General features: G+C 37.9%; 4 protein-coding genes across 4 annotated transcripts in view; 2 read left to right on the top strand and 2 right to left on the bottom strand.

Annotated features, from left to right (window-relative positions):
* Nucleotides 1-133: 133 nt before the first annotated feature.
* trub2 (TruB pseudouridine (psi) synthase family member 2) lies at nucleotides 134-4,643 on the bottom strand. Its single transcript, XM_042508132.1, has 8 exons — nucleotides 4,257-4,643; nucleotides 3,972-4,106; nucleotides 2,936-3,010; nucleotides 2,785-2,846; nucleotides 2,601-2,682; nucleotides 1,814-1,886; nucleotides 1,462-1,598; nucleotides 134-705 (listed from the first exon to the last, which is right to left on the bottom strand). Exons 1-8 carry the CDS (start codon nucleotides 4,372-4,374, stop codon nucleotides 377-379), a joined length of 1,011 nt encoding a protein of 336 aa, XP_042364066.1. The 5' UTR covers nucleotides 4,375-4,643; the 3' UTR covers nucleotides 134-376.
* A 60-nt stretch (nucleotides 4,644-4,703) lies between these two features.
* Nucleotides 4,704-8,252, top strand: hdhd3 (haloacid dehalogenase-like hydrolase domain containing 3). Its single transcript, XM_042508162.1, has 3 exons — nucleotides 4,704-4,886; nucleotides 6,284-6,618; nucleotides 7,605-8,252. The coding sequence occupies exons 2-3, from the start codon at nucleotides 6,289-6,291 to the stop codon at nucleotides 7,998-8,000; spliced, it is 726 nt and encodes a 241-aa protein (XP_042364096.1). The 5' UTR covers nucleotides 4,704-4,886; nucleotides 6,284-6,288; the 3' UTR covers nucleotides 8,001-8,252.
* A 4,710-nt stretch (nucleotides 8,253-12,962) lies between these two features.
* Nucleotides 12,963-20,466, bottom strand: tgfa (transforming growth factor, alpha). The gene is made up of 7 exons (XM_042506969.1): nucleotides 20,448-20,466; nucleotides 20,179-20,349; nucleotides 19,760-19,939; nucleotides 16,028-16,142; nucleotides 15,328-15,477; nucleotides 15,049-15,140; nucleotides 12,963-14,171 (listed from the first exon to the last, which is right to left on the bottom strand). Exons 1-7 carry the CDS (start codon nucleotides 20,464-20,466, stop codon nucleotides 14,164-14,166), a joined length of 735 nt encoding a protein of 244 aa, XP_042362903.1. The 3' UTR covers nucleotides 12,963-14,163.
* A 275-nt stretch (nucleotides 20,467-20,741) lies between these two features.
* LOC121957978 (solute carrier family 2, facilitated glucose transporter member 11-like) overlaps nucleotides 20,742-20,844 on the top strand; it is a 16,793-nt gene continuing 16,690 nt past the window's right edge. Inside the window, exon 1 of the mRNA XM_042506814.1 lies at nucleotides 20,742-20,772. Within this exon, the coding sequence (XP_042362748.1) occupies nucleotides 20,742-20,772 (31 nt within the window). The remainder of the gene's footprint in view (nucleotides 20,773-20,844) is intronic.

Raw genomic sequence — 20,844 nt, 5'->3', positions numbered from 1 at the left:
TCAGCACTGTTTCCATTGTTAGCACTTTTAGCTGCTAGAATATCCTACATAGTTCCTTTAATATCGTCTTTATAGACACTATAACATAAGACAACATAAGATCAAATTATCAAATGGTAGCACAGCAGATATCTTGTTCTTAAGATTATTTTTTCAGTTTATTTCATGATAAAATAAAAACACTCATAAGTTAATTATTTAACAAAAGGTCAAAACATCAGAATATTCATATTCGAGATTAAGCAAGTGTGTCTGCAGATGAAGAGAAGTTTGCATATTTAACAAAAGCACAATATACTGATTTGTGTCTCTGGTCTTTAACGTCTGTTTTCAGGCTCATAGAGTCAGTTATATTAACTGCTGCTCACAGCAATAATTATTTAATTCTACCTGCTGCTGCTGATTCTTCACTGGTTTCATTTTGTTGACTGGCCGTCGTCGTATTCTCTACTGGAGGTTGTAATTCTGGATCCTTGAACTGTGTGTGGGCATACTTTTTACTTTTCTTGGAGGCGTGGTATTGTCTGATGGCCTGCATGACATCAGGAGCAGTCCAGTGATGATGGGTCAGGGCATCCCGCAGGGTGAAGGCACCGTCTCTGGTCCGTCTAACTCCCTTACACACCGCTGTGCTGCGCAGCTCGAGTCCGATCTCATGCACAACTTTGCACAAATATTTCTGAGTTTCATTCAGACACTGCACCTCTGTAAGATCAGACAAAATATCGCAGTAAGTATCCTGATAATCTGCACATTTTAAATTTCTGCGCTGGGGTCCTTACTAAAAAAAGCACCACACATTACTTTAAAAAAGTAATATATTGCAAATAAAAAATAAATTACTTCATTAATTACTCCCTGTAGAAAGCTATTTGTTACACTTGCCTTTGCAATATTGCCTGAGATGCACTGTCACATAATTGCCAGTTAACAACATTAAAGCTTACATTTGCCCACATTTCAGCACAAAATAAGACTGAGGAGAATCAGGACGGCACTGCAGTGGGCCATAACTGCATCACAATGAAACTAAATATATCTAAAACAGTTTAAAGAAACTGGCCTTCCTAACATCCTTAAAAAAGATATCAATCCGGCCAGCTAGCTAATCATTGGTTGTTTTGTGGTCTGATAAAGAGAGCAAGAAGGAGAGGGCTGGGTGAATCAATATGCCGCATGTAGGGGCTGTAGAGGGAGAAAGGAAGAGTCACCGTTCTCCCTATTTCATGTCAGTGTGCCATCGAAATAATGCTGAGGCTTTTTTAAGGGGAAAAAGTTGCATAATGTTATTTAAAAGAAAAAAACACTCATTTAAATGGCATATTCAAAAGGCCAAACACATTCAAACAAAACTCACTCGGGTCAGTAACTGTAATGTGACAACTGCATTCAAAATAGTTACTAACATCACTGTAAATTAGCAAAATGAGATTTCTGTGTGTTTAATAAAAGAATATTTACCTAAAGTAAAGTTGGGGGGCTGGAAGTGAATGCAGCGCAGGCCTGTCAAAATAGGCTGTGATTTCCCCTCTGGACCGAGTGAACCTTTCACAGCCATCTCATAGGCTTCCTGTGTGCGCATGTCTACGTTTGAATACCTGTACAGAAAAAAAAACAACAAACAGTAATCTAGCTCCATATTCAAGAAATCATTTGTCTTTTTTACTGCTGCCCTGCTAAAAGCACTTTGTGATTGTATGTGTGTCAGGTCTTTTTCAACAATAAAGCACAGAGAAAAACAGTCTAATAAGGAGGAACTTCAGGGCAAAAAATATATCAAAATATGATTGAAATGTAATGAATATTAACTTACATTAATAAAGCCTTTTGATTGGCTCCCTGCAGCATCGCCAAGACCCTGTCTAGCTTTTCCTGTGTGATGTGACCTGTTGAACACAACAGATACAGTCAAAGGCACAAAACATGATAATAAAAAATATATATATATAATTATTATTTTAACTTTTTTTATATAGCATCTTCATAAACAGGTTGGGAATGGAAACCGTGCTCTGAATGATCTCTACAGGACTCGAGTCACGAGGGTAACTGATCATATCTGCTGGTTTTACATCACATGCAATGAAGATACAATATACCCAAGGTGAATGCTGTTCAGATGTTCACATCCGCCTTGCTATTTTTAGGAGTACACAATGGAGGGAGAAAAAAAAAAAAAAAAAAAAAATAATAATAATAATAATAAGCACGATAAAGACAGAATAAATGATAAGTGAAAAGACAAATTAAAAACCAATTAAAAGAGATGACATCACATAAAACCTAGTCTATAAAATGAGTTTTAAGAAGTGATTCAAAAGAAGTCACTGATTCTGCGAGCCTCATTAGTGAGTGACACAGTGAGATTGAGTTTGGTTTGGCCCCTGATTAATACATTGTGTTTGCTAGTATGCTAGATAGGTACAAACTGATGAATACATAATGTAATAATAAACTTATTTAAATCTACAGGATCACAGTGTGAATGGATATGAGTGTAAAGTGTAAAATGATTTATTTGCTTTAGATAAAATACCACCTCTCACAGTGTTAAAACCGATTAAACTGAAAACATACAGGACAAAAATAAGGAATCCTACCGTAGGTGGATCTTTCCACAACTCTTCCTGTGTGAGAGAAATCATCTGTTGCCGTCCCAAATTCTCCCTCCAATGTGTACTCCTAAAAATATCAGTACAGATATGAACATCTGAACAGCATTCACCTTGGGTATATTGTATCTTCATTGCATGTGATGTAAAACCAGCAGATATGATCAGTTACCCTCGTGACTCGAGTCCTGTAGAGATCATTCAGAGCACGGTTTCCATTCCCAACAGCAAGAACTAAAGTTAAAAGAGGGATTTCATAAATAAAATACAACATGGTCTGAGCTGACGTGTTTTAAAATGCGACCAGCTCTAACACCTCGTACCCAGAACACCAGAGGAGAACGCATCCAGGCGGTGTCCAACTCCAACTCTAATGTGCTGGAATTCAGGTCCAGTCACTACAACACACACAGGAAACACACTATTATAATGTTTTTCTGCTTTATCTTTTCTCATATACATTTAATGTGCACAGTCAGGGGGAATGTGGAGTGAGAGCGAAATTAAAGATATTTTTCAGAGCAGCCATTTGGACTTGTTGAACACAAGTGAAACTACTAACACTACAATCAGACTGCAGGGTGAATACAGATATCAGACACCTTAATTTAATGCTTTTCGTTTTAGAGACCTAATTTTCTGACCCAATTTAGGACAGATTTTTGCACAAATCCTCTTTTTTTTAATAAAGCATTGCAGGTTAAGTAGTATATATAAGTTGTCATGTGAAAAGGTAGCTGATATGCATGTTCTTAAAGTGAGTTATTCTCTATTTTTTAAATAATTTTTAATATTAATATCATTACAATCACAATGCAGGGTGAATACAGGTATACAGGTATCAGATACTGTAATTTAATGCTTATTGTTTTTAATTTCTAATTTATTTATTTTCTTAAACCAAATTTAGGGCTGATTTTTGGACAAATCCTCTTTTTCATGATAAAGAATTGCAGGTCAGAATGAAAGTAAGTAATATATAAGTGGTCCTGTGCAAAGGTCGGTGTTATGCATGTTTTTAAAGTGCGTTCATCTCTATTTTGTCAACAGGTAAGTGCGGGTATAAAGTAAAAAGACAGTATCAGGTTTAATCTTAGGTGTAAAGATTTGTGACATAAGTAATGAGGACTTTCACACAGAGGAGCTAGAATCAGTTCAGGACCTACAGGCACCCTGCAATGCTACTTCAAAAATAGTCCATGAATCTAAATATTTAGCAAGAAAAAAGAAACAAGGAAGAAAGATGCGGATAATATTTACTGAATTTGACTCGGACAGCATTACATGGCATGTGTGATGATGTGCATGAACAAAAACAAGGTGACCCTGGAGATGAAGCAGTGAGGGGGACACACTTACCCAGAGGATGCTTGGACAGGACTGGCACAGAGGCTGCAGACAGTGTGAGTCCCTTGGCTTCTTCAGTCTCACTGACTGGTTGTGCCAAAAAACGTACCACCTGAGGAAGTGGCTGAGACGGTGTGGCATTTACACCTATAAGGGCACACATAGAGGATACTGTTATTTATATGAAATTCAAGGTTAAAGACATGAATGAGTGACTTGTTAAATGTTGATCTGCACACTAGCCGTATAACGCTAACGCTAACGATATGGAGATGTATTTAATGATATTATTCTCACCTTTAAGAAGATTTGTCTCGATGGTGTCCCGCACGAGTTTCCAGTGGACACCAGAGGGTTTGTACACACAAAACAGACCCTCCAACCTGCGAAACATCCGGATAGCAGGAGTTGCCATTATATTAGCAACATAAGACCATCCGGATCTCTTGACACATGATATGAAGTTACAGTTCTTGAGACTTTTTCACAGGCGGCGGTAGTTTATTTTCTAAAACGTAGGCTCCTCCGTTTGACTTCAATGCGTGGTAACCTTGCGCATGCGTACATGTCTGATAAATTAATGTTTTGGTAGCTGCTTTCTGCTACTGCCACCTGCTGTACAGGATGTATTACAATACTGTACAATAAGTCGCATGTAAATGATTAAAATCAGCAGGAGTAGCTTTTATACTCATAAATATAAAATTAGATAGATAGATAGATAGATAGATAGATAGATAGATAGATAGATAGATAGATAGATAGATAGATAGATAGATAGATACGACAGAGGCGCTAAAACTCCCGAAGATGGCAACAACTGCCGTTAAAAAAAAACAGCGAAGAAGAAGTCAGGCTGCTAACTGTAGCCGCTAGCTCAGTTTCATCACAACATTAATCGTTGACAGGTCTGAAGGCGAGACTACGGTACGTTTTAACTAGCGCGCTGTTAAATGGCTCTGGTTTTAACGGTACCAGCTTTCGCAGTGTGTTCGTTGGAGTAGCTTTTTAACGTAATATAATGCGCAAAAATGATGACAAGTAAATAAAATCGGCGAGCGTAATGTTAGCTAGTAGCTACAAAGAATACAAGGACATTTTACGTAGCTAGGTAACGTTAGCGAACTTGTAACCAAGACGACAGTGACGACACTTTGTAGTTACGTGACGTGAACCTCCACACGTGTAGTAATGGGGGTCAGCAGGAATCCTCGGGAACATTAGATTATCATAATTGCATCGAGATACCAGGTTCATCATCACTTCAGTCACCCTGGTCTACATTTAGCTTTAAATCAGTGGTTTCCAACTTGTCCAGATTTCTTTTTAGTCATTATTTCAAGGGAAATTACCAGATATTCCATTTTATTTGACAAAATGTTAACTGCATGTGGGCTTAAAACACAATGACATAAAACATATTGCAAGAATGACGTGCACTTAATTAAAATCCAGGGGCGTTTCTAGCATATGTAGACATTTGCGGCTTAGCCCGGACCTTTGTAGGAAAAAATAAATGCCAAAATTTCTTAAAGAAAACAGCCATATTTATTTTTATTTTTTTCATTATTTTTTTTTCCTTTAAAAGTTTTGGTAATATGTTTAAAAATATTTCTGGCATTTTTTTTTCTTTTTTGTGTGCATTTTCTGGTGATTTTTATTTTTTTTTTGCTTCAAAATAATTTTTGTTTCTTAAAAAAACAAAGTCATTAATATTAACACCTGTCCTTTTCCTACTATGACAAGTCAAAATGGCTGCTGTGAAAAAGGCCCGTTGCACATACTTTTTACACAGCTGTACAATGAGATAATTTGACTTGACTAGGATTTTATTATCAACACTAGACATTTGGACAGCATTTTAAAATGACAATCACAGTATAATGCACTATATGGTAACTATCATTCCCATATTCAAACCTATATAATCAGGCGAGTCCCATTGAGATCAACATTTCATTTTCAAGAGAGACCTGAATACATAATAAAGACATTAAACAATCAGTTTAAAAATGCACAATATCAATCATTGTAAATAAAATAATAACAAATAAATTAATAATAAAGGGATGCAATAAAGAGTTAACTACAACAAGTTAAAAACAATCACAGCTAAAATTGATTAGATTTTTGAACTCACAGTGGAACCAGAGTATCACGCTTCAGGGCACACTGCAGTTTGTTCCATGTGTACAGTGAAAATAACCTAAAATCCATCTCAAAGCACTTAAACAACCTGCTGAGGAATCATTTTCTAAACTTTTTTTTCTCAGGTTTTACTTAGACAATAATCCACCTTTTTTTCTTTATTGTTACCTCTGTAGGTGTGATGCGAGCTCCTCTGCGCTGGGTGCTATGGGACGTGAAAGACACCCTGCTGAAGGTGCGTGCATCTGTGGGACAGCAGTACTGCAAGGAGGCTGAGCGGGTGGGCTTGAACCTCAGTCCTGTGGAGGTCGAAGCTGCTTTCCGCCAGGCATACCGACATTATTCCAGCAGATACCCAAACTATGGCATCAGTCAGGGCCTGGACGGACGGTCTTGGTGGATGGGGGTGGTGCGGGACAGTTTCACCCAGTGCAGGGTACAGGACCCAGCCCTGCTCAATACGATGGCTCACAACCTTTATCATAACTTCTGCAAGGCAGAGAACTGGGAGGTAAATGACAGATGACACATGTGACATATACATAGAAAAATAAGAAGTTCAAATGTATTAATCTAAACTTTGATGATGGTATCTGCTAAACCAATGGTGGTCCAGCCACCGGGTCCAGAATTCTCAGGTCCCCACATAAGAGAAGTGACCACATATTTAATATACGAGATTTTAATAATACTTGGGCTCAAAACCCAATTAAATAACACATAGAGAACAAAGTGCAATTAGTTAAACACAGGGGTGTTTCTAGCAAGACCATTACAGGAAATAAAATCCACAATTTTAAATTTTTTAAAATCCACAACAAGCATATTTTCTTTAGTAATATTTTTTTTATTTACATATTTTTTTTCTATTATATTTTTTGGTGATTTTATTGTTTCCTCCACTTTTTGGCATTTTTTTTCTCTAAAAAAGTAACAATATTTACAGAAAACATGCCTTTCAAACTGCAGGCAAAAATGACGCCATTCATCAGAAACCAGAAACTAGGAAAAACAAAAACTATGGCAGGATTTTCAGATTTCCAACAGTTTTTGATTTGAACATCATGTTGGACAAATTCTTCATGCAGTTTCTCAGAGACACTCAAGGAAGCTCAAGGAAACATATTTGTAGCTTTGGGGGAAAAAAAACAAAAAATAAAAACAACCAGTTTTTCACTGACTTGGCATGGTTGTGTCCCTTGCAGTCCATTCAGAATGGACTCGGGACACATTTGTGGACCATGACCCACCAGTTAGGAACCACTGTGCTACACAGTCCTCCAGAAAAAAAGATAATTTGTTTGAAAACTTATCAAGTGAGCAAAAAATAAATAAAAGTTTTTATTTGATGTCACAGTAGATCTGTTTAAAATGATTGCTTTGTAAAGCACTTTTGCACATTGCTATCAATATTTGCTTTCTATATTAACGTTTACAGTAGTGAATGAAACAACACACAAAATGTGAAGTTACAGTTGTATTGTTGCTTTGTTTCAGGTGTTTTCAGACTCAAAGAAGGCCCTGGAGAGTTGCTCTTCTCTAGGACTGAAGCTGGGTGTCGTATCAAACTTTGACAGTCGCCTAAAAGAGATTTTACGAGCTTGTGACCTGCTGTCTCACTTCAGCTTTTTATTAACATCAGAGGAAGCAGGTGTAGCGAAGCCAAGTCCAGCCATCTTTGAACAGGCCCTGCAGAAATGTGGAGTACCAGCTGCCAGTGTGGCTCATGTCGGGGACCATTATGTGAAAGATTACCTCGCCTCTCGCTCTGTGGGCATCCGCGGGTTCCTGTTAGACAGAGACAACAAGCACGACCAAGATGACGTTCCTCGAGAGCATCGGCTGAGCTCCCTGGAGGAGCTGCCGTCACAGCTTCAGCAACACGTGGACTGATGCCAAACAGTCATGGGATCAAGTGCAAAGCTACTCAGCCGAACTGTGCTTCAGTTAAGTAACTAATTTTTGGGACATGGCCATGTTGACCCGAATGGCCTCAATCACATCAGAGCTCAAATGAAATGCTCCTTAATAATTATATAGAGAATAAAATCATGTATTATAATATAAAAACGGTATGCAGAGTGTATAATATTCATGCACTTTTACTGTAAATAACTTGGGAGTAATAAATATCAATTAATTGTACAGTTCATTGCCTTTTTTCATCTGATGACAACTGAAGGGAACAGATGGAAAACAAAATATGCTCCCTGTACGTCATTCATAAAGTAGGGGATAGAAGCATTTGTTATGTTTGTCCACGTAATTATTCACAGAGTTCCCACGGTCATGAAGAACCTGGAAAAGCCATTGAAGTTCACAATCACAATTTCCAGGCATGGAAAAGTCATGGAATTTGGGAACAGTCATTGAATTTTGTTGTATTAAAAGTAACTGTTACAGTAATCGTGTGGTAGCCAGTTGTTCGAAAGTAGTCTGATTGGATTTCAGCAATTAGATTGGATCGAATCTTGAAAACAGGTTGTTCAAAACAAACAAAAAAAGGATTCTGAAGTCGGATTAGATCATATAATCCATTATTGGTTTTAAACTGGATCAAACTTTCAGTATGCAGTGGTCAAAACGTTTTTTAGTAGGATTAGTTTACCTTTGATCCAAAAAAAAAGCAAGGTCTTCCCAATCCCATGAAAAGTCAAGATTCAGGAACAAAATGCAATACGAATATTTGAAATTGGTCAAATATATACACACCTGTTTATATTTTGTAGTTGGCTGGTTTAATTTTTCCAGTGATTAAGTTGATAAAGTCGACATAATGCTGTTGCTCAAGTTATTAACTACAGTATAGTAAAAAGGAGGGATTGCAGGGAGAAAATGAAAAACATATAAGAAAATAAAAAAAAAAACATGATGGGCATATGAAAACTAATGAAAAAGTTTTGAAATTTTGTCCATGAAATTGTGTGGGAACCCTGTATTCAGAATCAGGATTTAGCCAGACTTTATTACAGAGTTGATGGCAGTGATGTAACAGGAAATGAGAGATGGGGAAACATGCAACAGAGCTTCCTGGCCAGACTTGAACTATGGATGTTTCAGTTGCATGATCAGCACTTAATTTGTGACCCATCTGCATTTATCTAACCCTCCATAACTGACATCGGCTGGTGCAGTTAACGAGAAGCATCTGAGGCTGCAGACCTGTTCATGTTTTCCAGTAAATAGAGTTTTGGTCTCCACAAATAATTCAGTTACTTTGTGTCAGAGGTCAAGGTGGCACTGCAACAAGGGCATGCAGGTACTGAGCTCACCACTCTTACCTAAGATCACTAGGTGAGGTAAGATCAAATAGTTTTGCTCCGTCTGCTTTTAATTTTTTTTTTCATCCCAGCACAAAAGAACAAGAAGGTTCTCATCATTGGTAATTTACAGCAATGGTTTTCCAACTGGTCCAGAATCAGGTTCCACTGGGTCCAGAGGTCATCATCAGTTCAAGGTTCGCACATGAGAATAATTACCACATATTCAATTATTGTTTGACAAAATATAAATAACACATAAGCTTAAAACACAATGAAATAAAAAACAAGAAACAAACATATTGCACAAATAAAGAGCAAATAGTTAAAATTTGGGGTGTTTCCAGCATTTGAAGACAGTGGGTGCTTAGCCAGGACCATGGAAGGAAAAAAAAGCCAAATTATTTGAAAGAAAACAGGCATGTCTTCTTTTAAAATCTTGTGGCAATTGTTTTGTCTTTAAAAAGTTTTTTCAACATTTTTTGGCAGTTTTCCTTTTCTCTAAAATTTTTTGACAATTTTTTTTCTCTAATTATTAAAGTGATTTTTAAAGAAAACATGCCTTCTAAACTGCAGGCCCGCTGAAACAAAAATCGCAGTCACTGGGAGGCTCAAATAAAAATATTATTAGCTTTGGGGAGGGTAAAAAAAAAAAAAAGCAACAACCAGTTCAGTTTTTCACAAACTTGACATGTTCACAAGTTACTTATGGTCCATTCAAAATTGACCTGGGACCCACTTTTGGACAGCGATCCACCACTTGGGAACCACTGCTCTAGAATGCATTTTCACAAAAATTAAGGACTGTGGCTTTTGTCCCCCATTACTGGTTATTGTCATTAGGAAGAGATCTTTTCACAGCCAGTATTGCAACTTCTAACAACTCCTATGACGCACATACAGGCGGGTGAGATACACCTGTCCTCTAAACCAGACGGATAAAGACATCATCAGTTTACAAAAATGACTTGAAATATCGAGACATCACGTTCACGCTGTATAAAATAAATAAATTTGACCTGCACTTGTGGTGTGAAATGACCTTTTTGTGTGATTTGGGTGAACTGACCCTTTAACTGAAGCCCTGATCTTTCATCATTCCTAATGATTTGTTTCAGTACTTAGCGGCGAGGAGAACAAGGCAGGGTTGCTTAACCCTAATACCTTTGTAAATACTCTTATTTCAAACCATCTGGTCAGAGGCAGATACTGGGAATTTTGGGCTCAGGATCAAAAGGGCCAGAGGAGGAAGCGGAGGAAAAGGACCAGAGTGGCATTGCAATTCAAAGCAGAGCTCCAGCCTCTTATGGGGAATAGGGATTGACATGTGTCCAAATCAGATTTAGGGAAGGGAAGGGAATTTCCCGAGGCTGACAACACATTCGTCCACTTAGTGTCACGAAAAAGTGAATCAACACACGCTTTCAAATAAGTCCTGATCCACTATTTCTTTGCCTTTTTTTTTTTTGCCCCAAGGTTGGTTGAATTTGTTTCCCCTCGCGCTTCTTTGTATGTAAAAGGGTATTGTGCATCTTTAGGGGAGCGCCCACAAGAGCTGCTTAATTCAAAGCTGGTTTAGTAGCTCAGCCAGACGGCTCTAAAGGGCTCCACAGAAATCCAATTGCAGACATAATGGGATTGCAAAACAAAACGAAGCTCCTCATGCAGAGAGCGAAAGGGAAGAGCAGAGGAGATGCAGCACGTTAAGGGAAGATGTCAACCCTACGACATACAAAGTAAATAAACAGGATGTATGTGGCTCATCGGACAAAGGCTTTAACATGAATGAGCGTAGATTCCTTTAACTCAAAAAGACAAATAAATAAACAGAAGAGGGCTGAAACATTTCCTTCAGCTATAAAAGCACTCAAGAGTTCAGCTCTTTGTTCAATTGTGCCCGGGGTTCAGGGTTTCATATTGCCATTTCTGTGTGTTGAAATATTCAGTGGAAGAGAAAAATAAAGGAGCAGAGCGACAGAACATTGGGGTATTTGAAGAGAGAGAGAGAGAAAAAAGGAAAAAGAGCTTCAGAAGTGAAAAGAAGGTCACGCGATGAACCGGATAACAGACTCCAGAGACGGAGCAGACGCTAATAAGCACATAAATAAAACATATGCATACACTTGCATTTTTAATTCTTCATTGGAAAACAGATAACAGAGGCTTTCCAACAGTGACAACATAAATCTGACAAAGTAAAGGGTTAATGCATGAGAAGATCACCCTTTTTCAGATGATCTTGTATCGACAAGGTTTATGTACACATTTAATATTTCTGTGTTTTTGATATTTACACATATTAACAACATATATCCTGAATGTAAATATCACATACTGTAAACAAAGTGTATCATCCCCCTCAAGATTCTTTTTGGCATAAAAATACCATCACATTCATTTTAAAGTTGCTGTTTTTTCCGTCCTATCGCACAACGTGTGTGCACACTTTATAGACCGAATCACAGCTGCAACAATCACTTCTGGGTAAACAACTGGCAGTTGATTTGAATTGCAGAGATATGTTAAATCAGAAAACTCTTTATATCTGCTGTATTTTCAGCTGTAACTGTAACGCTTAAGATTATAGAGTTAAACACCGTGGTCTGACCCGATGTTTCTGCTGTGGTTAGTTTATGAACTATGTTACAAAATCTACCGGCACAGAAGCTAAGCAACGTACTGCTGTGGACGCGGTCGCAGCAAAATGTATTTTACCACCTCAAAACATTCATATCAGTTTAAGTGTACGCTATATTTAAAACATTTTCACCACTTGGCCTTACACATTAACTGATTGAGGCAGTGGTAGACCAGCAAATCCCATGCTCTGTGAAGTAACATTTAGGGCCCTACCCGATTCAAAATTATGCCAGTTGAATCTTATTTGGCTGCTCACTTTGAATATTCGACAATCTGTTTTCCATAAAAGTTTTAAAGTCCGAGCAGGGCTCTGCGGGATGTTCAGTGTGACAGCAGCATTCACAGAATATATTAAACAAGACAATGGCACTAACAACAGGTCGCAGATGGGCAACAACATTTTTTTCAGATACTAGATATCACATATTTATTAGGTGTTTTTTTTTTAAGTAGCTAAACATTTCATTTGGAAATTTCAACTGAAACATCCACTGAGGTTGGATTTTGGACTCTCAGAGCAACCTCACTAACCCCAACCTCAAAATTGTGCATCAACAGTAGCAAAACCTGCAGTAATGTACTGTTTATTAGCACTTCCGTCTTATTTATGTTTCATTAAAACAGTCATAAATACAGTCCTGTCAAACTTCTATCAGTGGACATGTCGTTCCAGTGTTTGTACGCCCAAAACACAGCTTTCTGGTTTTCTGACTTTTTGTACTGTAATGTAGTCACCTCAGATGCGACATCACTCCCAGGTCTGAACTCAGACTTCCTAAATAAATGCACCATATGCAGCATATGCACATTGCACAGGGGAGTTTCTACACAGAAGTTATTGTAAACAAACACTGTGATTCGCTCTACATGCAGGTCAGTTTGCAAACATTATTTTGTATTCCCTCACCAATCATTATTCCATTTTTTTAAAGAAAATCTTAAATATAATTACTTTTAATTAATCTTCAGAGGCGCTTTCTCTCTTTAAAAGTATTTAAATCCAAAGCAGGTGCAAGCTATGACATACCACTCTTAAAATAAAAAGGTGTTCTGTGTTTTTTTAAAGTACAAGCTGTGATTTAAGAGCATGCATGCTTAGGTGGATGTGTAAAAACTGTGTTCCCTTCAGTGCTCATTCAGGCAAAGTTAGAAAGTGTATTTGGCATCTCTCACTATGTGGTTTCAAGTGACTAAATTGTACAATAAGTGCAGGGTTTTTTTATGAACAGTGAGCAAGCTTGCAGAATAAGTGCAACCACACAACAGGACTGTGGAATAATGTGGCCATCAAGGAAGTGTCGGTTTAGCTATAGCCTGCAAATAAAACACCTCTGACGCACAAACACGTTCAAGTACAGCTCAGGAATAAAAAATAAAACTGACAAATATTTCAGCCTTACTGGAGTCAGCAAACTATCAAAACCATATTAGAAAAACTTTTAAGTTTTGTGTGTGTAAATACTGATTGAAGTCCAGGGTTTTTAATCCATTAGCAGTCAGTCCGTTCATCAATTCCTACTCCTGTCAGGTGGCGTGAGTTCCTTCTTTAAAAACAGACACTAAAACTTTTTTAAAGCATCAGTTTTCCCCCACCATCATTTCTTAAAAACGTCCTCTGTGCTCGTAGAGTTCTGATGAAAAGTGCTCAAAGTCATTAAAAGACAAAAATAAGAATTGGGGTCTTCTGACTTAAATGAATTATTGTTGTCCCACAGCCCAAAATAAACATCTTTCCTTCTCGACATCCACACAGGATGATTAATGGCCTCGTGGATTGCTTGACACACCCTCTAGGGCCAGCCATAAACAGTAATCAGGACACACGGAGCTCCTACCATGTAGGATTTGGCAGCAGCTTCATCCTCAGCGCTTCAAACAAATTGTTTGTGCGTGTATTTCCACAAAATCAAAGACTGAAGTAAACATGCTCCTGCAAAAGTCCCGTTCAATGGGGAAAAAATGTCAAACATTCCCACATCGGGCTGGCCTACCTTAGCCACTCTGGCGATAATGCTTCTTCGCCTCTGGCCAGGTCTGTTTGAGCAGAATATGTGAATACCACTTTGGATGAAATCCTGAGGATCTGTGAGCCGGACGGATGAGGAAAACTTAGCATGCCATGATGCAAACAGCTCGTGTTCCAGCAAGATGTCTTCTCAAACCACTGAAAGAAAATAATAAAAAAATAAGTTTAATGTTTTTTGTTAGGGCCACAGCACCTTTTAAAGATAAGGCTGACAGTATTATATTGAAAGGCAAGGATTTATTTGACAAAAAAGTAAATAATGTGGGCTTAAAATACAATAAAATAAAACATATTGCAAGAACAAAGTGCAATTACTGAAAATTAGGGGTGTTTCTAGCATTGAAAGACATTGGGGTCTTAGCCCAGACCTTTGTAGGAGGAAAAAAAGCCAACATTTTCAAAGAAAATAGATGTTTTCTTTTTTTTCTTCACTTTTTCTTTTATCTATTTATTTTTTTCCTTTGCAACTTTCGGGACTTAACATTTTTTTTGGACATTTCCTTTTTCTCTGGATTTTTTTGGCTTCTTTTTTCTCAAAAAAATGTTGGCAATTTTTTAAAAAAGAAAGGATATAAAGAAAATATTTAAAGATTTTAAAACGAAAACATGCCTTCCAAGCTGCAGTCCTGCTGAAACGAAAATGGCCAAAATGACACCATTTATCACAGCCAGAAGCATTAAAAAACAGAAATTATCATTGAATTGCACACATTTCAAATGGTCCTTGAGCATATCATGTGGGATGAACACTTCATGCATTTTCCCTGAGTCACTCAGGGAGGCTCAAGGAAATATATTTGCAGCAACAACAGACAGTTTTTTCACAAACTTGACATGGTTGCAAGTCACCATGTCAAGTTGGTGTGGTTTAAGCCCACGTTATTCACAATTTGTTAAATAAAAGGTAATTTCTCTTATGTGTGGACACTGAACTAATGACTGAGGAGAAATCTGGACCCAGTGGCTGGACCAGTTGGGAACCATTGGTTTAAAGTGTATAACACAGATAAAGTACCGCTCTCAGAAGGATGGCAGGATGCTCCGTGCTTCTCTGGGATGTAGTGATGTGCGTGGCTCCGTCTGCGACAGTCCTGTCTCCACCAGCAACTGCACATCGAAAGACAAAAAAAAAGACATGTCAAGTTAAACACTTCACTCCCTCAATGAAAACTTCACTGGCCTCATTTTGCAATACAACTGTTATCCGAATCACTGCACAGTTTATCAGCTATGATCCCAGTGACCCTGAGTTATATTTTGTAAAATATTAAGATATGCCATACACGTTACTTACTGTAAAAGTGTACACAACACCATGATGAGAACACTCCCAATTACACACAACACTAACACTGTGGCAACGGTCTGCGGTCTGTGATTGGTCGCTACTACAGCAAGCAGGTCTGCATGCTCACACCTCATCCCAACAAAGCCGGCATGACACCTGCAACAACAGCAGAAAATTGAGTAAGGTATGCAAAAGATCAGAAGTAAAAGTGGCAGTTAATGGGTTTTTTAAGTAGCTAAAATATCATCTGATCTCTGTCAATAATAATAGTATTGACAGACAGGGGAAGTCCAATGTACCTGAGAAATATTATACCTGAGAGTTCACTTCTCCTGTAAATTAGTTAAATAAACAAATAAATATAAATCCACATATATAGAGTCTAGTGAAAAACCAAAGGGAACAGCTTCACTCTAAAATAAATTCTGCCATTAATGCCCAGATATTTATTTATGATATTAATCTGTCACTATCTATATAATTTAAAGGACAGAGATTATCTTTGGGAAAACTTACTGACATGTACTTTGAGTTTTTAGTTTAGCCCATGTCCCATTCACTAACATGGAGAGGGCGGGGTTTATGACCTATACTGCAGCCAGCCACACCGGGGCGATCGAGAGGTATTGGTTTCGCCAGCTTTGACATCTAGTGAACAGTCAACCAGCACTGTTTGCATTTTATATTTAAGAGAGTAATAACTTACACACATGCAGGCGTCTCCTCTAATATCAGGAAGCGACATGTGCCGTGGAAGCAGAAATGACTATGGGAGTCTGGACAGTCATCGAAATGAGACCGAACAGCTGCTGCCACAAACTCTGTCAGGGTGTAAGACAAGATAATTGTTAAGAGATGAACATAGTTTTTTGAAAGACCATGAATTACTAATATTTCTCACTGAAACCAGCTACTAATAATTAGGCAGCTTACATGATGGCACAATTAACATCAACTGAAACATTTTAAAAGCCATAAACGAAGTCCTTCAGTGCATGAATTCTAGAGACTGTCCTCCAAAATGCAATCACATAGGTCATTTGTACAAGCAGCTTATTGTGACCCTTATTTCTGTTTATTGCTGGACTGCGACCTGCAGTGGCTGTATGACCAGAGCAAAGAGAGAAGTCAGGTGATGTGGTCTGAAGAGGAACGAAGTCTGTGTGGGGAGGAGGTCAGGGTGGAGTGATGGGTCAAAAAATACAAGACTTTTATCCAGGAGACTGCTGTCTGTGTCCCGTGTGAAACCAAAAGTAAACTTTTTTTTTTAACTTCTTAAAGTAATTAACTATAATCCCTTTTCCACTGGACAAAAACTGCACCAATACCTGTTAACATCAAGCTTCTATCTGTAGTGAAAAATTACGCGGCATCAGCCGTGGGTATTTATCAGCTCCAGTTTCCAATGGCTCACACTGGCAGTGATGCAAATACGAAATCCAGGTGTACCGAGAAGTGGACACGCTACTTTTAGCTCCTTTTCCATGAAACTCAATCCGTCTCCATTCTGGCAGCGCTTGAAAATTGTTCCAAATTAGTCAGCATCCGCTTTGAAATAGGGACGAAATAATAGGGGTCGACCAATATTGTTTTTCAGGGCCAATACAGATAAAGATTAATAGCACTTAATGAGATAACCGATATTTGAAACTGATATTTATTTACAATAAGAATAAAGATATTTAAGTTAAAATCTAGAATTCGGAATATAACAAACTCCAACATAAAAATATGTTTAAATGCCTTTAGCAAATGTTTAACCGAAACTTACAACGTTATATACAGCAAGTTCCCAGCAACTTATTTTTATAAAGTCAAGTGAAAAATTTTAATAAAAAATGAAAAAATAAAAATAGCTCCCTGAGGTTTTACAAAGTAAAAGTTCCTCCTATGCTGACATTTTCTTCACACTTTTTTATTAATTAATTTTATTGGCATTCATAAAAACAAAATACCGATACAGATAATTGATAATAAGTCAGGCCGATAATGTGTCCACCCCTATATAAAACACCCCTGTAGGTCTTGTTAGAGCGTAGGGACAAACATATGTGTTGGCTGACCTATTAGAATTGTACCCTAAATTACAACATCAAACATAAGTGCAGCGAGTCAGAAAACACAGGTGAACGTCAAAAATCTAAAATTAGCTTAAGCCTGCAGAGACCTGAAACAACAGCATGTACTAAATCCTAAAGCTGACACCCACGCCACCAACGGTAGACTGAAGCCTTTTGTTAACGGTTGCGTGTGGATTTGTGGTGGCTTACATCTCTCACTGTACCTGGGAGGGACAATTAGAGTCAAGAACAGTCCTGGTGAGACGCTGCAAACAAAAACCTCTGTCCATCAACCCACATTAGCCCTCATGAGAGAGCACATCCCTGCAGGCACATCCCTTTAGCAGAAATTAAACCTTTGATATACGCAGCCTTGTCTTCTTTCAGCCATCTCAGTTTATAACAGATCAGAATTATGTTGGAAACTACACATGAACAACAAAAAAATCTAAAACCATTGGGGTATTACATAAAACCAAAGATATCTCGTCCCAGGAGTGCCTCTATATTCTGTATTATGCTGTCATACGTCCACACTGTGGAGGTTTGGGGAAATGCATACAAAACCAAAATGTATCCAGTTTTCGTGCCACAGAGAACAGCGATCCAAATTGTAAATCCATCAAATTATTATCAATCAACCAATGCTCTATTTATTAATTCAGATACTTTAAAATGTTGTTGTATAGTTGATTTTAAAACCGCACAAAAAATATATCAAGTAGAACAATAATTTGTTTGCTAGGCTGTTTGAAATCATAGAGAGCTGGTATGAACTTAAGGGAATAGATGTGTAAAAAAAAAACCAACGTCACTTGTGGAATGGCTGAGATAACTCATTAAAAATTCACTCTGCGTATTTAAAAAAAATGTAAACAAATATAAAACTAGGATATGATCATTATTTTGAATGAAATTTTTCAATATCTCTTTTAGTCCTTTCGTTGTTGTTTTATGTTGTTTGATTTTTAATAAACTTCTCTCTCGCGCTCTCTCTCTCTCACACACACACACACACACACACACACACACACACACACACATATATATGAATTGTTTTTTGTTTTATTATTCCTTTTGATTTAATGTCTTGATATTACGTACATTCATTTTGGGAAATTGTTAACAAGGACTGAAATAAACTACCATTACCATTTTCACTCTAACAAAACAACAGGGACAAAAATATCAAATTAAATGAGCACCCAGACAAAACAGGACATTTCTTCCACGTAAGCTGTACAGTCAGACAAATTCCTACATAACTGACCCGAACAAAAGTCAGTGTTCCCCGAGCGGCCCAAACAGATGCACAGTGTTGCGTTCAGGGTGGGAAGGAGGATGAGCACGCAGACAGATAGCTGCATTACAGCCTTCGTCACACACTCCATTCCAACGGTAAATGGGCTTTTGGATTGCAGCCTACATGTATTGTCTCCTTCTTTCAGACTCTGTGAAAGCCCTCTGTTGTCCCTGAGGCATCTGCCTACCAACCCCTCTCCCTTTCCATGTGATTTTGGCAGTCAGACGAGGGGAACATTGACACAGAAACCAGGCTTTAGGGCGTGTGAGGTGCTGTTCAGATCAAAATTCAATACTGTAGGTGCAGCTTTTGTGATATTGTTGAATATTCTGCTCATATATTGGGCTCATAACCTTTAATTTACCACAATCGCTGGGCTCACTCACGCTAAGAGGATCAATTATCAGCGAGCGCCACACTGTCTGCATGTGTTGATGCACTGCAGCTCAATGGAAAGCTTTGCAGTTTGGAGAACTCCTGCTGTGGATGCAACGCTGCAGTGAGAGCGGATCAAGAGCTGCAATGAGGACACAATTTATCTGAAATACAGTGATTTCTTTTTACTGGAGATGGCCTAACATGACTGTAGTTTAGGGATTCAGTTCAAGTCAATTCAATTAAAATCACTTGATTTGTTGCAATTGCACAATGCTATTTTTAAAAAGGTTTAGTTGCTAAAAAATTTTGTTGCATGATTTTTTGCTGATATTCAATATGCCGATATATACAACTAATTTGGCTAATAACTGATGCCAATATCAATATGATCTACTTTTTTCCCACCTAATTTCAGTGCTCATCAAGTCTCTTCTGTAGTGAAATTAACATCATATTTTGCAAACTCTTATTGTCATGGCCCACCAGCAAATGGAGACATAAAATACAGTGCTTTTCAGTGTATGTAACATTCATTCATTGTGCAAAATAAGAAAAAGACTTAAAATTAGGATTGTTGTTTTTTTTATATCAACAGAAATCAACATGTTTGCCGGTTCTGATTCATTTTAATGTCAATATCTGCCAATGCCGATGACATGCCGATATTATCATGCATCCCTACTGGATTTAGACTTACTTTTAACTGGAGGGATGTTGGTTGTTGTAGCAATAGTTGTGGTGGTTGTGCTTCTGCTGCTAGTTGCTGCAGAGCTGCTTGTTGAGATGTTTGGAGCAGCAGTGGAGTTTGTATGGATGGAAGTGCTGGCTTCAGTAGTTGTCGAGTCGCTTGGCCTGGTGTCAAACGTAAAGAGGGAACCTGCAGAGAGGAAAAAAAAAAACAGATACTGAACAATAAAATGGTCCTGGTTTGGAAAAATACAGGAATATAAAGAAATCCCTGCAGGGGTATAACATCAGATGTAGAGCACCTGCTGTGGAAGCAATGCTGCAGTGAGAGTGGAATGGACCATTTGCTAACTTTTTTTGTTCTTTTTTGGGCTTTACAATGAGCTTCAACATTTACTTGCATTTTGACACCACTGCACTGAGACTTACTTCTTACTGTGGGGATGCTAGTCGTTGTAGCAGGTGTAATAGTTGTGCTTCTGGTCGCTGCAGAGCCACTCGTCGTTGTATTCTGAGCAGCGGTGGAGTTTGTATCGATAGAAAAGCTGGCTTCAATAATTGTCGAGTTGCTCAGCCCGGCTCCAAATGTAAAGAGGCAACCTGAAGAGAGAATAAACAGCTGTTACATAAAGAAATAACAATAAATCCCTGCAGGAATATAATAACAAAAATACAAAAACAAATCACAGTAAACTTACCATTGAGTACCACAGACATACTAAAAGTACCTATAGGAATATAAAAAATATATATTGTGATTTTCTTCCAACACAAGGACAACCAGGTGTGTCACACATCCTGTTATATGATGAACAACCTGAGGGTGAGTCCCAGTTACAGCTATGATCATGTGACTCGGTATTCAATGTGATATCGATGCTTCATTGAATAACTCGTACCCAACAATAGTAACAGGGTCAAGCATCCACTAAAAGGATGAGACCAGATCACTATAAATACATACAGCAGAGACACGCAATCACAACAAGAGGATGAAACCAGATCGTAAACAGAGCAAGGGAGGTAGGGGGGTTGTTGTAAAACAAGAAAAAAATACAATGAAAATTTATAAGACATATGATCAATTTTCATTTT

Source organism: Plectropomus leopardus, chromosome 2 (assembly GCF_008729295.1).
Source record: "Plectropomus leopardus isolate mb chromosome 2, YSFRI_Pleo_2.0, whole genome shotgun sequence".
NCBI lineage: Eukaryota > Metazoa > Chordata > Actinopteri > Perciformes > Serranidae > Plectropomus > Plectropomus leopardus.
The sequence above is the reverse complement of the archived record's forward strand: the minus strand, read 5'-3'. Positions and strand labels throughout refer to the sequence as shown.

Excerpts from the sequence above, each read along its gene's own strand:
- tgfa (XM_042506969.1), bottom strand. Across the intron at positions 19,940-20,178 it reads TAGCATCCCCACAGTAAGAA|GTTCCCTCTTTACGTTTGAC; the intron begins GTAAGTCTCAGT and ends TCCTCTCTGCAG. Across the intron at positions 15,141-15,327 it reads GTGTTGTGTACACTTTTACA|TTGCTGGTGGAGACAGGACT; the intron begins GTAAGTAACGTG and ends TTCGATGTGCAG.
- trub2 (XM_042508132.1), bottom strand. The coding sequence starts at position 4,374 with ATGGCAACTCCTGCTATCCGGATGTTTCGCAGGTTGGAGGGTCTGTTT. Across the intron at positions 2,683-2,784 it reads ACAGGACTCGAGTCACGAGG|GAGTACACATTGGAGGGAGA; the intron begins GTAACTGATCAT and ends TGATATTTTTAG. Across the intron at positions 1,887-2,600 it reads TGTGGAAAGATCCACCTACG|GTCACATCACACAGGAAAAG; the intron begins GTAGGATTCCTT and ends TGTGTTCAACAG.
- hdhd3 (XM_042508162.1), top strand. The coding sequence starts at position 6,289 with ATGCGAGCTCCTCTGCGCTGGGTGCTATGGGACGTGAAAGACACCCTG. Across the intron at positions 6,619-7,604 it reads GCAAGGCAGAGAACTGGGAG|GTGTTTTCAGACTCAAAGAA; the intron begins GTAAATGACAGA and ends GCTTTGTTTCAG.